We start from the raw sequence: 17028 nt of genomic DNA on the forward strand, positions 1-17028 counted from the left end.
AGGGAAGAGGGAGTGATCAACTATGTCAAATGCTGCTAATAGGTCCAGTAAGAAAAAGACTAACAATTGGGATGGGTGTGGTGGCTCACACCTATAATCCTAGCACTTTGGGAGGCTGAGACGGGAGGATCACCTGAGGCCAGGAGTTTGAGACCAGGCTGGGCAACAGTGAGACCGCCGTCTCTACAAAAAATAAAAAAAATTAGCCGCGCATGGTATTGTGTGCCTGTAGTCCCAGCTACTTGGGAAGCTGAGGCAGGAGAACTGCTTGATTCCAGGAGTTGGAGGCTGCAGTGAGCTATGATGATGCCACTGCACTCCAGCCCGGGTGACACAGCAAGACCCTGTTGCAGAAAAAAGAAAAAGGACTAAGAATTAATCATTGGATTTAGCAATGTGAAAGTACTGGTGACCTGGAAAAGATAAATATCAGTGGAATGGTAGGTGTGAAAATCTTACTGGAGAGAGTCCACAAGAAAATGGAGGAAACATAAGGAGAGAAAGACAAAAAAGGCTTTCAATAAACCCTCATTTCCCATGGCTGAAGGGCAGAGGGCCCTGAAAATCAGGCACAGGGCTTAATTGTAAGACTGGCAAAACTTCAGAGGAAGCTGAATTCTTAGTCTAGGCAAATATGCTATGCCAAAGTTAGGGCCCTGATAGGGAAGAAAAAGGATGCTGAGTCTTGACCAGGGGTGTCTGGGAACCCCCACTAAGAACCTTGAGCTCCCAGGTTGTCCTGTATCCTCTGGGCAGTGGCAAATGGCTTAGCTTCAGGGGCCTGGAAGAAGTAAGACAGCAAGGTCAGGGAGGTTTAGGGAAGACACATGTGAATGGACCTATGGGAGTATGCACTAAGTGTGAAGATCTTTCTATCACGTGGCCACTAGAAGAGGCACTGAACCAATAAAGTGGAAAGGATGATATGGCCAGGAGATGTCAGCCAGCCTGTCACTGGCCACTCAGTGCTTGTAATGGGCTCATGAACAGAATGGCTATGTTGGTAGAGATGGTGGTTATATGTCAGCCAAAAAGCATGGGCTCTCTCTCACCAAGGCTCATCTAGCTACTACCAATGTCAAATTTCTGACCTGCCAGCAAGAGAGACTAATCCTCAGCTCTGGGTATAGAATCATCCCTCAAGAAAACCAACCCCCTACTTCATGGCAATTCAATAACATCAGACTCTTTCTGCCCATCCTGACTGGGACTGACCCATATTCTGGGTATGGGTTTGCCTTTCTTGTCCATTGTGCTTTAGCCAGCACCACTATCCAAGGTCTCAGAGTGTCTGTCTACTGATTTGGAACCCCACATATTACCTCAGGCCAAGGGACCCACTTTATGGCAAAGGAGATATGACCATAGAATTCATTTTACCACATACCACACCATCAGGAAAGCTGATGGCCTGATAGAATAGTGGAACAGCCTTTTGAAGGTATAGCTAAGGTCCCAGCTTGGAACTAATGGCCTGTGAAAATGGGTTCTATTCTTTAGGATAGGGTATATACCTTAAACCAATACCCATTTTATGGTGCTGTGTTCCCAGCAGAATGTATGGGTCTTGGAACCACGAGATGAAAGTATAAGCGTTACCACTCACCATGATCACCACCGATCCACTTAGGGAATTATGCTTCCCTTCTAGACAACTTTAGGCTCTGTGGGTGTTTATGTTCTGGTTCACAGAGTGGGCATGCTTCCATCAGAAGACACATTAAGAGGGCCTCTAAATTTAATGGTGTGACTACCATCTGGTCACTTGGGTTCCTTATGCCAACAGACCAGAAGGCAAAGAGAAGAGTCATACTGGTAGGAAATCATAAGGTTATATAGATGCTACTATATAATGGGAGAAGAAATAAATATATTTAGCACTCAGATGATCCATCAGGGCATATGTTGGTACTCCCATGCCCAGTTTTAACTGTAAATAGGCAAGTATAGCAACCACAGCCTGATAAGGGCGTGGTTACTACAGTCTCACATCTCTCAAGGATGAGGAACTGGGTCATCCCACCAGTAAGTCATCTAGACAAGAGGAGGTACTAGCTGAAGGCAGGGGAAATCTAGAATAGATAGCACACAAAAGAGACACTAACTATCAGTTATGTCCTTGGGACAAAATATGGCAATGAGTTTCAATTTGTCCCATTAATCTTTCTCCTATAAGTTTTCCTAGAAATTGTGACCAATCAGAATCCTGTAGAAGCTATACCTGGATAGAGTAAATTTAATGTGAGAAACTAGCAGATCTTAGCAGTGCAAGGGCTGGACGGTAGTGGATGTAGCTGGTGCCCTACTTGGATCTCATCAGAATGAAGCCAACTCCAATTGAGACCATACCCCTGCTTGGCTTTTTTATGTTGCTCATGTATTTCCCTCACTTCCCTCCTTCTGAAGGCACTCCCTCAATACATCATTTGCACAAAGAATTCCCTTCTCAGGCTGTGCTTCTAGGGAACCCAACTTAAGAAAAAAATATAAAGCAAAAACTGATGGAACTAAAAAGAGAAATAAACAAAGCAATAAACAAAAAAAAATCCCAGTTAGAGATTTCAGCATGCTTTTCTCAATAACCAATGGAACAAGCAGACAAAAAATCAATAGAGATATGGAAGATTTGAATATCATGGTTAACACACTTGACTGAATTGATATACATGGAACATTATTCCAAACAACTGCAGAATATACATTCTTTTCAACTGCACAAGGAACAATTATTAAAACAGACCATATGCTGGGCCATAGTGCAAGATTACAAATTTCAAAGGACTAAAATCACAGAGTATTTACTTTCGTCACAATAGGAATACGTTGGACATCCATAACAGAAAGGTAATTAGAAAATCTTCCAATGTTTGATTTTAAGCCATAACCAACAGGTCAAAGAAATCACAATGGAAATTAGAAAATATTTGAAGTGAATAATAATGCAGTTACTACTATCAGTTTTAAAGTTAGTGTGGTAAAATCCAAGTTTGATTCACAGTAAATTTTCAATCTTAAGTTCCCTAGAAGCAAACAATATTTATCAGCATGAGACAGAAAAGTTCATACTGCCTGCTATTATAAAAGGAACCACAACTGGTTAAAATTTCATTTACCTCTACCAGATTACTGCTAGCTGGTAAACCAGCATCCTGATGAAATAGTTTTCCCATGGGTGAAAGAAAAATAAAAGCTAAACCAAGAAAATTCAGAGGAACTGGCATCCACGATGAGAACAACTTTGCTCTTGGACTACTCTGGGTTTAATTCTTTTCTGACAACCAAGGCACAAACACATAAGGAACAAGCCTGGAGGCAAACTTCCATACAGCACCTTCCCTGGATATTTCTTTACAAAGCTCCATGGAAGTGGCTGCTCAGAATTTCTTCCCAGGCTGGGGGGGCGGGTGGGGTTAAACCTGTAATCCCAACACTTTGGGAGGTCCACGTGAGAAGAATGCCTGAGCCTAGGAGTTCGAGATGAGCCTGAGCAACATAGTGAGGTCCCATCTCTACAAAAATAGAAAAATTAGCTGGGCATGGTGGTGCACACCCGTAGTTCCAGTTACTTGGAAGGCTGAGGCAGAACGATCACTTGAGCCCAGGAGTTTGAGGTTGCGATGAGCTATGATGATGCTATCCTACTGCACTCTACTAGCCTGGGCAACAAGGCAAGACCTTGCCTCAAAATAAAATTTTTTTAATTCAATTAAAAAAATTTAAATAAATAAATAGAAATTTCTACTCAGCGGGCCATGATAAATAAACATTTTACAGTCACTCTCTTGGTATGATAATTTTACTCATATTAACTAGCTAACCAAAAGAAAAACCTACTTGGAATTCAACTTCTATTAATAATCCCAAAGTAAACACACATAAAAAAGTCAGTGCTTACTACTACATTAAACATAAATGAATCAGCTTACATGATATCTCTGTAATTAATCAGAGCAAATTAATAATTTTATGATTTTTCCAGTAAAAACAATGACCTCAGCATAAAGCTGTAACCCATAAATCTCTTGGCATTTGTATTTACAGAAGCCCAAAATAATACCGTATTACCAGTTGATGTTGAATATTGTCATGACGTTGCTTAAGAAGTTCTTCAGTCCTCTGCAAGAGACCGAATTCAGCTTTAAATTCAGCTATTATCTGATGCTTCTTTTTGAAAACTGTACTCTTGCTTCGAAGTTTACTGACATACCGTTTGAACTGTAAAAAAACAAAATATGTAATCTAATAAGTAGAAAAATAGTAGCTAAACAACATATACCTGTATAACCTCAATGCATCATTCATCTTTATTTCTGGAAAATGTGATAAATTTAAAATAGTTGACACATAAGATGCTCATGGCATAACTGAGATGATAAGATTGGAAGGGCAAGCCTGGCCTTCGATACTTTTTTTTTAAAATTTATTTCAAAATATTAAGGGGGTACAAATGTTTTAGGTTACATGGATCATGTTTGTAATGCTTGAGTCCTGGCTGTAGGTGTGCCCATCACCCAAATAGTGTTCACAGTACCCACTAGTCTGGTTTATTCTCCTTCCTTCCCCACTCCACTCTGGTTGCTTTCCACTGAGTTTTACTTCCCTCTGCACACATTGGTTAGTTTCAATTTAATAGTGAGTACATGTGGTGCTTGTTTTTCTATTCTTGAGATACTTCACTTAGGAGAATGGTCTCCAGGTCCAATCAAATTCTTGCAAAAGATATTAATTCATCTTTTCTTTTAGGCTGAGTAGTACTCCATGGTGTACACATACCACATTTTAATAATCCACTCATGAATTGATGGGCACTTGGGTTGATTCCACATCTTTGCAGTCATGAATTGTGCTTCTATAAACATTCAAGTGCAGGTGCCTTTTTGATAAAATAACTTCTTTTCCTTTGGTTAAATACTCAGTAATGGGATTGCTGGATTAAATGTTAGGTCTACTAATCTTAGCCTTTTTGACACCCAGTGTTTCTTAAAGCTAATTTTGGGGAGAGGGTTAATAAACAATTTTATAAATAATAAAAGTCACGAACATATTACTGAAATTTTGGGAAACAAAAAAGGAAAAATTCACTCAAAGCTTCTATCCCAACACAAACTGTATTACCATGTTAGTATTTTTCCTTCCAATTTTTAAGGCTAATTCTAAGGTCAGTAATCCTAAATTGTAAGGTAGTAAAACAGGGAGTACAGTATTTTTAAAATCTAATTTTTTTCTTAAACACTTGATTTATTCCTGAGTATACAAAGAAATTCCTTTAAAATATTAAGAGTAAAAATTCTTCACATAAAAATAGTTTAGACTATCTTTCAAAACTTGACTTAAACTTTGAAAGAATTAAAGAACACATTGTTTTAGAGGAAGGAAATTGAAAATATCTTTCTATCCATGATTTAGTTAGTTTTAAAGTTAAGGAATCTAGCCCCCTCAAAGCAAATTTTCAATGGCTGGATTACAGAAACTGCTTCAAAAATTTTAGTCATATCAATGTACCTAGAGTCTAATAACTTCCAAATTTTCCTTTTAAAGAATAAATGTGTAAGCCTGACATAACTACAAAGAATCCCTAGAGTAACTATATGTGCTATTAAAAGTGTCCTGGGCAAAGTGCCTAAAATGAAATCAACCCCGCTCATCTGCTATCCTCTATAATACTGAGGCCAATTTTCCCCCTCTCTATCTTGCTGTGCTCCAGAACTATTTTTAAAAGCTAAACGCTATGAATGTTTTTGGTGAAAGAACAAACCTTCAAATTACTCAATGTGCTCTATGCTGATTGGTTATTATTTGATATTCATTGTACATACTGCTTAAGGGAAGGGTAGTCAGGGTAAGATTAATCACAGTTCCATACAATTAAGCAGTAAGCGGCCACCAAAGCTCTCAAAGGGCTCTACTACCCCAGAATTAATTAGAAGAAAGAAAACAGGTTATTAATATTTTTCTTCTACTGGAAGTTTCTTCTAATTATCATTTGGATTTTAGGTTATTTCTGTAATATCATACAAACAACAAAACAAGATGAACACATTGAAGCTAAATCTTCTGACACGTTCTCTTTTTTCCCCCTCCCCCCACCACTTCTCCCCCATTTTGACACATTCTTAATCACTTCCATAGGACATATTTCCAGAAATGGTCAAAAGGAACATAGGCTTCTGATACATTCTGTCAAATTGCCCTTCGAAAGGCAATTTATAATACTTTCGTAACTATCAATTTGATAAATAAGCAAAATAGTATCTTACTTTTTATTTGCATTTTTTATTAGGAAATATCACTTTTTCATCATGTTCATTATGCATTTATAGGGATTTTTAAAAAATGATTTGCCTGTCTTCAGCCCACCATTTTATTGGGGTGTTTGTCTTTTTCCTGTGCAGACTTTCTGCTCTTAGGAATTCTTTATACACTCAAAATTATTGAAGACCTCAAAGAGATTTTATGTTGACTATATCTATCAATACTTATTGTATTAGACAATAAAACTGAGGAAATTTTAAAATACAAGGAAACACAAGTGCACATTCCATTAGCTGCCAGAGCAATGGTACGATCCCTAATGAAGCCTCTGGTAATCTCTGTTGTACACTCACGTGAGAGTAAGAGTAAAAACTGCCCTCCCCTTCCCTTCTCTTCCTGGTTCAGAGGGGTCCAGAATGGTGGTGGCAAAGGCAGGCAGTGAGGGGGACTGGGAGCTGCATGGAGGTGCCGGTAAGGTTTGGGAACTGCATAGAGGAATGGGTCAGAGGGGCCACAGGTCTTCTGATAGAGTCTGCAAAACTGCCCTTCAAAAGGCTATTTATTACACTTTTATAAACATCAACTTGATAAGCAAGCAAAATAAATAGTATCTTGCTTTTTCATCATGCTGAGAGGTCGAGGATGCAGGGAAATGAGGGGACTTGGGGAGTCATGCAGAGGTGTGGACCAGTAGGCTGGTGACTGTGGACACAGGGTAATGGGGGGTGCTATGGAGGTGCAGCTCAGTGGGCTGAATGGCTAAGGATGTGGAATGATGGGGTTGGGGGCTGAGGAATCACATGGAGGCACAGGCTAGCAGGCCTGGCAGCTGAGGACATGGATGGGTGAGGCAGGAGTGGGAAGCCATAGGCACAGAGGGTGAAGCTATGGGTTGGTGGGGTGGGAGAACAGAATTGGTGTAGAGAGGAGGAAACCAGAGTAGTTGATAGATTGGTTAAACTGAGCAAGTAAGTTAATTGACTGATAAATGCAATATAGAAAAAGAGAGCCAAAATTCTCAATGCCAAAGAAGATATTTTATTTTTTATTTTTTGAGACAGAGTCTTACTCTCTTGCCTGGGCTACAGTGCTGTGGTGTCAGCCTAGCTCAACAGCAACCTCAAACTCCTGGGCTCAAGTGATTCTACTGCCTCAGCCTCCCGGGTAGCTGGGACTACAGGTACGTGCCACCATGCCTGGCTGATTTTTTCTATTTTTAGTTGTTTGGCTAATTTCTTTCTATTTATAGTAGAGACAGGGGTCTCGCTCTTGCTCAGGCTGGTCTCGAACTCCTGAGCTCAAGCAATCCTTCCGCCTCGGCTTCCCAGAGTGCTAGGATTACAGGTGTGAGCCACTGCTCACAGCCGAAAGAAGATATTTTAAAACAAGCAAAAGGGGAAAGCCAGAAAGAATCCTGAGGTATGGGGTATTGGTTAGAATGCATAGTTTTATAATATACGTACACAGATAGATACAGAAATAGTTACAGATCCATGTGTGAGTGCATATCCATAATACACACACACACACACATATATATATACACATGTCTATCGATGTTTTTACTAAAGGAACTAGCCAAAATATTAAGGAAAGAAAAATAAATAAAAGGTATAAGGATTAGAAAGAAAGAAAATTCTTCTTATTCCCATATAGTACTGTTATCTTTGTGGAAAAATTAAAAAGAATTTAAAGATAAATTATTATAATTAGTAAGAAAATTTAGCAAAGTTAACAGCAAAAATCAGTTGCATTTCTATATGCAAACAACAATTAAAAGACATAATTTTACAATTACATGAAAAAAATATGACCCTAGCCAGGTGTGGTAGAGTAGACCCAGCTACTTCAGAGACTGAGGTGAGTGACATCATTTGAGCCCAGAAGCTGGAGACCAGCCTGGACAACATAGCAAGATCCTGTCTCAAAAAAAAAAATGAGCCTGAAATAAATCCAACAAAAGATGTATAAAACAGAGAAAATTATAAAACTTTCCTTAAAGACCATAGAGAGCTACTACATTCACAGATTGGAAAACTATAGGTCATACAGATGCCAACTTTCCTCAAATTGGTCATAGATTCAATTTTCTCAGAATTCATGCAATTCTGATAAAAATTCCAACAGGGTTTTGAGTAGAACTTGTTAAACTGATTCCAAAATTTATATGCAAGGGCAAAAGACAAGAATAGCCAAGCTACTCCCTAAAAAAGAAGAACAAGGCAGAGACAGGGTGAGTATAACTTAGCAGACATCACAATTTATTATAAAGCTGTATTAGGAGAGTAAAGTATTACCATGCAGATAAAAAAATTGACCAACAGAACAAAATGGCAAGTATCAATCAGCCACATATCCAGGAAACATGATTTTTGATAGAGATGGCACTACAAATTTGAGGGAAAAGAATGGACTTTTCAATGGATGGACCCCTTACTTCATAATATATAAAAATCAATTCCAAGTGGATTATAGACATACTGAAATGTGAAAGACACAAATAAAACTTTTTTAGAATATGGGAAAGTATCATTATGATTTTGGGATAGCAAAAGATTTCTTAAGAAGAAAAGCACAAACTAAAAAACAGATGACTGATAAACTGGACTATAATTAGAACTTTTGTTCATCAAAATATATATTAAGAGATTACAAATATGAGTCACAAGTTGGGAGGATTTATTGGCAACACATTAAAGCAATAAAAGATTAGTATCCAAAATATGTAAATTAAACTTACAACTTAATGACAGAAAGGCAAACAATCCAACAGAAAAACAAATAAAATACTTGAATGGACACTTCATACAAGAGACAACCCAAAATGGCCAATAAACAAATTAAAAGAAGCTCAATCTCATTAATAATCAAAATATTAATAGTAATACAAATTAAAAGCACTATAAGATGCCATTTTCATTACCATCCAATTAGTGAAAATAAAAAGTCCTTCAATACCAAGTGCTGGTTAAAACATAGAGGAAGTGGAATACCTATACACCACTGGGAAAAGGAGATATATAATTTAGAGCAATAGTTTAGAAAATAACTTGGCATGTCTACTGAAGTTGACATTATATACACTCTGTTCCACCAACTCCACTCCCATGAATAGCAGGGCTTTTCAAACTATCTGTGGTAAAAGACCAGTTTTTTTTAAATTTTCTAATCATTTGTGGATTGGATACTTTTGTAAAGTAATGAAAATACTGAGGCCGGGCACAGTGGCTCACACCTGTAATCCTAGCACTCTGGGAGGCTGAGGCAGGTGGATCGCTCGAGGTCAGGAGTTCAAGACCAGCCTGAGTGAGACCCCGTCTCTACTAAAAATAGAAATAAATTATCTGGACAACTAAAAATATATATAGAAAAAATTAGCCGGGCATGGTGGAGCATGCCTGTAATCCCAGCTACTCAGGAGGCTGAGGCAGTAGGATCGCTTAAGCCCAGGAGTTTGAGGTTGCTGTGAGCTAGGCTGACGCCACGGCACTCACTCTAGCCCGGGCAACAAAGTGAGACTCTGTCTCAAAAAAAAAAAAAAAAATTAAAAAAAAAAAAAGTAACTAACAGTTTGTGGACTGGAACTAGTCTTCAGGCCACACTTTGAGTAGCACTGCTCCAGGGGAGAGCTTTTTAAATGCAGTACACCATGCACCATAGTATTATGGGTATGCCAAGATATTAATCCACCCAGCCTTTGCAGTAGCTGGGCAAGATATTATAAGGAACCGCTGGCCAGTCACCCTTAGCTATAAGCAACTTTGTTCTTTTTCCTCAATATGCTAAACAATTATCATTTTCTTTAAGTGTCCTATTGTGAAAAAAGTTAGGAAACACTGCCCTGGAGAAATTCTTGTTCATAGGTCACTGGGAGACATACATAGGAATGTTGACAGAAGCAATACAATAACAAAAAATTGGAAGACAAGCCAGGTGTCCATCAATAGTAGAAAAGAAAAACTGTTGTATACTCATATTATATATATAGTGAAAATAAACAATTATAGGTTCAAGAAATAACAGAGCAAAAAAAGCAACAGAAGAACACAACACACAGGGTATGCTTCCTATTGTTTAGGAAAACGAAATAACATATTATTTAGGGATAGAAATGTGTGGCCAAACAATAAATAAATGTCAAGAATGATAAATACAAAGCTCAGGATGGTAGTTACCTCTGAGAGGGGTGGAAATAGGATGGGATGGTGAAGGGCACAAAGGCAACTTCAAAGGTTCTTTTTCTTAAACTGGGTGATAAATGTATACATGTTCATAATATCCTTATTCTTTACTTCTCACATACGATACCCAAACACACACATATATACATATATAAAAACACATTTTCATCTACTTATAATACAATGCAAAAAAATTAAACATTTTGAAAAGTAAATAGACATTAAATAATTAAAGAACCAATCTAGAAGGTCCTAAATCTAATAAGAGCTCCAGAAGAAAACAGGAGAAAAAAAAAAAAAGGGGGAGGGGGAAATAATACAAGAAAATTTCCCAGAACTGACAGACATAACATAAAGTTCTAAATTAAAAAGCCCAACAGAATGTTCAGCTCAATGGAAAAAAAAAAAAAGTTATACTTTAGGCTCATAAATCTTACAAATTTAGAAAGTCAGAGATAGAGGATCCCCCAAAAAAAGTTTCAAGAAGAGGTAAAATAACAATAATAACAATCAAAGATCATACCCAAAGGACTGGGAATCACAACAGCCTCACACAGCTACACACTAGAAGAAATACAGAAACATACTAGAAGAAAACAGGACAATACCTTCAAAATTCTTAAAGAGAAACAAACATTTCCATCCAGAATTTATTATCCAGTCAAACTACCAATGATGTACAAGGGTGGAATAAAGACAATTTTAAATATGTAGGATCCTTAAAAAATTTATCTCCCGAGCCCCCCTTTTCTCAGGAACATTCTCTATTAAAACAGGGAAATAAACCAATAATATTTTTTAAATAGTTAAAGAAAAAATAACTTTTAAAATAATATTTTAAAGGGATATCTAAAAATAATTTTAAAGAAATATTTTAAAACTGAAATTTAAAGGAATTAAAAATAATTTTAAAGGAACCTTAAAGGAATTTTTAAAGAAAAATAAATTTTAAAATATATTTAAAAGAATAACTTTAAAATGACTAATTTTTAAAATATTTCTAAAGAAATTATTTAAAGTATAATTAAATAATTATTTTGAAGGCAAAATAATTTTTAAAGGCACAGGAGATAAACAACAAGTCCTTAGAACATTAAGGAAAAAGGTTCTCATAGTGCAACCAAACAAATTTGTCATTGAAGTGAACTATAAAGCTTTACCACAGGGCAATGATTACTAATCATTTGTACCAATACACATTTGTAATCTAAATTTGTCATTTATGAAAGAGCAACCATCATTTTAGATGTGAGATCAAAAAAGATTAATGCTATATGGTTTGTGCCAGTTGGTGCTGAGTGAATACTCAACTGTGTGAAGCTCTAATCTTTATCTCTGCCTGCGTTTGGTTTTGGTAATGGACTAATGCTTTATAGTGCTAGCTTCCGGCTTCAGGGCCAATTTTAAAGATTCAGCTCCTTTGTGATAAAAATGGAATTTGACAGATGTTCTTTCTCTTTTTATCTACTTAGCATGTTTAAAACCTTTAACAGTAATCAAAATCTGAGCTAGTTTTTTGAATGGATGGGACAGTTTATTTCCCCAAGGATGTAACCATTTATAAATTCTTTTCAAGCTTATCTGGAACACAAAAGAATTACTGGATTCCAGACATCATTCTAGCTATTTACATGAAAACAAGAATCTCTGCTCCTGCTCCAAATTTTCTACCTCAATATTTGGCATGAAAATTATTTCCAGAGCAATTAGCAGTGAGGACTTAACAAGATTAGCATATAATAAGTACTTTATATTTTTTAAAAATCACAAAGAACTTTTTTAAAGCATTAGAAAATGTATAGAGAAATGAATACAACTCACTGAAATTCAGCAAGTTAGAAAAACTGGACTGGAATGAATACTTTTGTCCTCAAATTCTGTTACTCTAACAACCATGTATTTTCCACTTTTTAACTGAATATCTTTGAAATCAATCATTTCATCAAATGATTTATAAGCACAGAAAATACAGGAATAGGCTTAAGGAAGTTAGTCATGAGATACCACCAACTGTTTAAGGGAAGCATGAATATGTCCAAAGGTTATAATTTTTTTGCCAATTTTTCAGTGTCTTGTGTTCTAGACAGAACTTCAGACTTGCAGAAAACCTGAAAAGTCCATCTTTTCATGTCATGCTCCAATAAATCATTTGGATTCCCTGAAGACTGGTCTCAGAGCTGCTCTTTGTATTTAGAAATGTTTCAAAGCAACCTTTGCTATCTGCTAAAATGACAGTCTTTTCAAATCACCTGTCATAATTAGTGTCACATAAATACACATACAAATTCTATTCTAACCTTTTCCAGCCTGTTAGTGTTAGATTTTCAATTTTAAATTAGAAAATCTCACCAAGCCAAGCATAAACAATGTAATTACCTACATATGGTAGTAACTAGTTAGCAGCTTATTCTTTTAAGGGAGTCTATAATAAGCAATACGATATATACTGGTAGAAATCTGTCTTAAATGAGACTTATGGCACAGGAACATCCATCTGTGAAACACAGTTAATCACACCGTCCTAGGTCTCTATACTTCTATTATAAATCAAATCACCACCACACAGCTGTTACTATCTCTAATGGGTGTTTCAACTGTTGTCCAAGCAGTTAACTCTTCAAGAAGAAAACAAAACTCTATGAAAGGTTTTAAAATTTGGGGTTAAAATTGTGGCATTACCTATATTGCATACATAATACACTACACTTTTATTACAGTGAACTGAGCCAAATTTATTTAATTCTTTTTTATTCAATCTCTTGGGAAATTTTGGGGGCCTCAGGTCCTGCTATGAACTCTAAAGAGTACAATGTGATTTGAAAGGTTCTAAAAATATCACAGGTTTGCCTGGGCTCACTTAGAAGGGTGGATGATTCAATTACAAGTGTCAAAATTTGATTCCTAATTTTTCGGGACCTGACAGCTGCAGCAAATCTTGCCAGGATTCCCTTATCTTCATTGTGCTTCTCTTTGAAGTATTTAAAGACGATTTCATAATCTTTGCAATTTAGCTCTAGGGTTTCTGTTGGTAACTGTAGAATGAATTGGTTGGCCCTTTTTAAAGCTGCTTATAAATATTACTTGAGCACGCACATTTTTAAAGTAGCTATAACTGCAAAACAGCTTAGCTTCTTGTAATAGGGAAGAAAACAAAATGGACTATCTACACCCATACACCATAAACCAGGGGTGACCTTTCAATGCATGAAGTGTCAATGGAACCTTAACCAGAGGTTCATTTGTTGCTATAAAAAAGCTCAGACCCAAAAGGCATGCATTCATTTGAATGACAACTCTGGGAAGGGTACTAGCACTGTATCATTGGAGCTGATTTTTTGTTTGCTTTTTCAAATTATGAAAGCAGAGATTCACTGACATCAAGGTGACTAAGATGGTAAAGATCAGCAGCTATACAGCACTACAAGAGGACAGGCTCTATTCTTTGCTCTTCCATTAAGTGAGACAAAGTCTTCAGGCTCACATTGTTGCCTGTGAAACAGCAAAAATAATACCTAAAGAATTGGCTGGAGGCTACCAGATTTAATGGCAAATTTAAGTTTGTGGTTAGGTACTTTATTTATACAATGCAATAAACAGCCTACTGAGAAGTGCCAAGACATTTTTAATATTATTACTTTTCCAATGATAAAAACATATCTAGATTAGATTACACACTTTCATTCAGGTTTTCTATACTTTTACCAAGTGCCTGGTACTAAGTAAAGAGTGGTGAATAAGAGATATCTATGCTATCACGGAGCTTACTGGTTTCTTAGAGAAAGGAGAAACTGAAAAATGATCCTCAATGTGCAGTTTGTTACAATACAGAAGAAAACACTGCTTATGTGATACATTTCAGGACTAGAGTCATGGGTGTGGGCTGGGTATGCTTCCTGGAGGAGATGCTACTTAAGCTGACATCTTTCTGTTATTTTTTAAAATGCATACTGATCACAGCAACCTTTCATTGATAACCCAGAGTCATAATTATGACCACTAACTATTATACTATGCCATAATACTATGTTTTTCTGTCTCCTCTCACACTAAAGTCTAAATAAAGTAAGACACTAGGTCATTAAATATGAAATGTCCGATTTTGAATCAAAAGTGTAGTTTATTGTATTTCAAACAAGAAGCAGCACAATTAATCAAAGTCTTAATATGTGCCTAAACTACTGACACAGTTTTGCCATCTTAACAGTAGCTTGCTTATACCAGCAGCAAAGAAGCCTGGAGAGCGAGTGGGGATGAAATCACAAAAGGTGTTTTGCACAGCTTGTTGAGAATTGAAGATTTTTCCTTGCAGGAAGTGGTCCAAAGTCTGGAAAAAGTGGTAGTCAGTTGATGCAAGGTCTGGTGAATATGGTAGATGACAACAAGAGATTTTAAGTCCAGCCTCTGTAGTTAGAGCAGCGTTGTTTGTGCAACTTGTGGTGGAACCTTGCAAAAGACGATTGGCCTGTCTCTGTTGACCAATCTCAGCTGCTTAATCATAAATATCCTCATCATTTCATCGAATTGGTTGCAGCAGACATCCGCTATAATCGAATGACCAGATTTCATGAATCTATAGTGAATAATACCAGCACTGGACCACCAGACAGACACTATTAGCTTTTTTTGATGAATATTCAGTTTTGGACTGTGTTTTGGCACTTCATCTTTATCCAACCATTGTGCCAAATACTTGCGATTGTCAAACGGAATCCATTTTTCATCACAGGTAACCATATTGTGTAGAAATGGTTCATCTTTATGTCGTGACAGCAAAGAAAGGCAAGCTTTGAAACGATTGCTCCTCTGATACTCGCTTAATTCATGTGGAACCCATCTATCCAGCTTCTTTACCTTGCCCATTTGTTTCAAATGGTCCAATATTGTTGGAATAGTAACGTCAAATCTTGCTAATTCACATATAGGTTGAGATGGATTTGCTTCCACTACAGCTTTCATCTCATCATTATCCACCTTGGCGTCAGGTTGTCCTAGTGGCTCATTTTCAAGATTAAAATCACCAGAATGGAACTTCTCGAACCATTGACGTCCTGTGCGTTCATTAGCCACATCCTTCCCAAACACTTCATTGACATTTTGAGCTGTCTGTGTTGCATTGGTTCCACGATGGAACTCATATTCAAAAATAACACGAATTTTTGACTTATCCATGGTTTCACAAAAATTGCCCTAATAAAAATTTGAAAGAAAATCACAAGCCAAAACATGCATTTGAAAGACTGAAGATTAACCTTTACGGTAAACATAAAACAAGAAGTGTCAAAGTGAAATGTGAGAGATATCAACTGTCAAACCTAGTACTTAAGAAAATCGGACATTTCATACTTAATAACCTAATATTTCTATGTAAAAATTTTTAAAATACTCCAAAACATGGAAAAATAAGCTCACTTAATATTAAAATCCTATCTCAATATTATTCTAAGTTATCATAACTTAGAATAATAGCGATAATTTGCACTTATAAAGTCCCAAGAAACACCCACATGAAGATTCTAACTAGACTCTAGCATCAAATCAACTTAAAAATTAAAATTTGGTGTCTCTTGTAGGTGAAAAAATAAAGAAAAATCATACAGAGATTCATATTCACTCACACATTTTAAGCCAGTGATTCATAATAAATACTCAGAAATTATTATGGTGGAAGAGATTCTAGATTGATCATTTAGTTTAGTGACTTTCAATCCTTTTTTTAAACAGTGGAACTTTATTTTCAAGCAAATTCTTACGTGGAACCCCAATATATACTTCAGATAAAAGTAGAACTAATGTGGTTGAAGTCAGAAGAGGGGCCTACAACACTTCCCAATTGTCCACTGAGGCGTGTCTTCAGACCCCAAGGGCTCCTCTAACAGTGTAGAAACCACTGGTAAGAATTTCAAGCTTGATGGTAGATTGAAACACACACCCCAGGACCTCTCTCCTACTGAAAAATCCTTCAAAGTAATAGAAAAAAATGTACATACCACCCCAAATCACCAAATATTTGAAGAAAACTAATACCATGAAGAAATTTTAAATTCAAAGAATTAACAGTTATTAGTTATAACTGTTTCCATTATCAAAGCAAGCATAACTACATTAGAACATGTTAAAATATCTTTAATTATTATTTTTAGAAATAAGTAAAAGCATAATATATCTAGAAACTATTAGAGCTACACCTGGAAATTAAAATTTTTATCATTGAAATAAAATGATTGATGACCACATAACAGCTAAAAATATAAACAAGGAAGGTGGAAGATTATGCCAAAGAATTTATCCTTAATGGAATGCAAAAGAACAATGAGATGGAAAATATGAAAAATTAAAAGAAACAGAGACTATTCAACAACAAGAGACAAACCAATTAAAAAATGGGCAAACAACTTAAATAGACATTTCCCCAAAGATATACAAATAGCCAAAAAGCACGTGAAAACGGCATTAATCATTAGGGAAATATAAAATCAAAAGCATAATGATACCACTTCACACCCACAAGGATGACTATAACAAAAAAGAAAAAGGAAAATAAGTGTTGGCAAATACGTGGAGAAATTGAAACCCTTGCTCATTTCTGGTGAGAGTG

The 17028-nt window shown here is 36.3% G+C and overlaps 1 protein-coding gene across 4 annotated transcripts in view; it reads right to left on the bottom strand.

The window, feature by feature from the left end:
* IFT81 (intraflagellar transport 81) overlaps positions 1-17028 on the bottom strand; it is a 70891-nt gene that overhangs the window by 20915 nt on the left and 32948 nt on the right. For all 4 annotated transcript variants that reach the window (XM_045534855.1, XM_045534854.1, XM_045534856.1 and 1 more), the window contains one exon: positions 4066-4215. In XM_045534855.1, coding sequence (XP_045390811.1) covers positions 4066-4215 — 150 coding nt within the window. The remainder of the gene's footprint in view (positions 1-4065; positions 4216-17028) is intronic.

Source organism: Lemur catta, chromosome 21 (assembly GCF_020740605.2).
Source record: "Lemur catta isolate mLemCat1 chromosome 21, mLemCat1.pri, whole genome shotgun sequence".
Classification (NCBI taxonomy): domain Eukaryota; kingdom Metazoa; phylum Chordata; class Mammalia; order Primates; family Lemuridae; genus Lemur; species Lemur catta.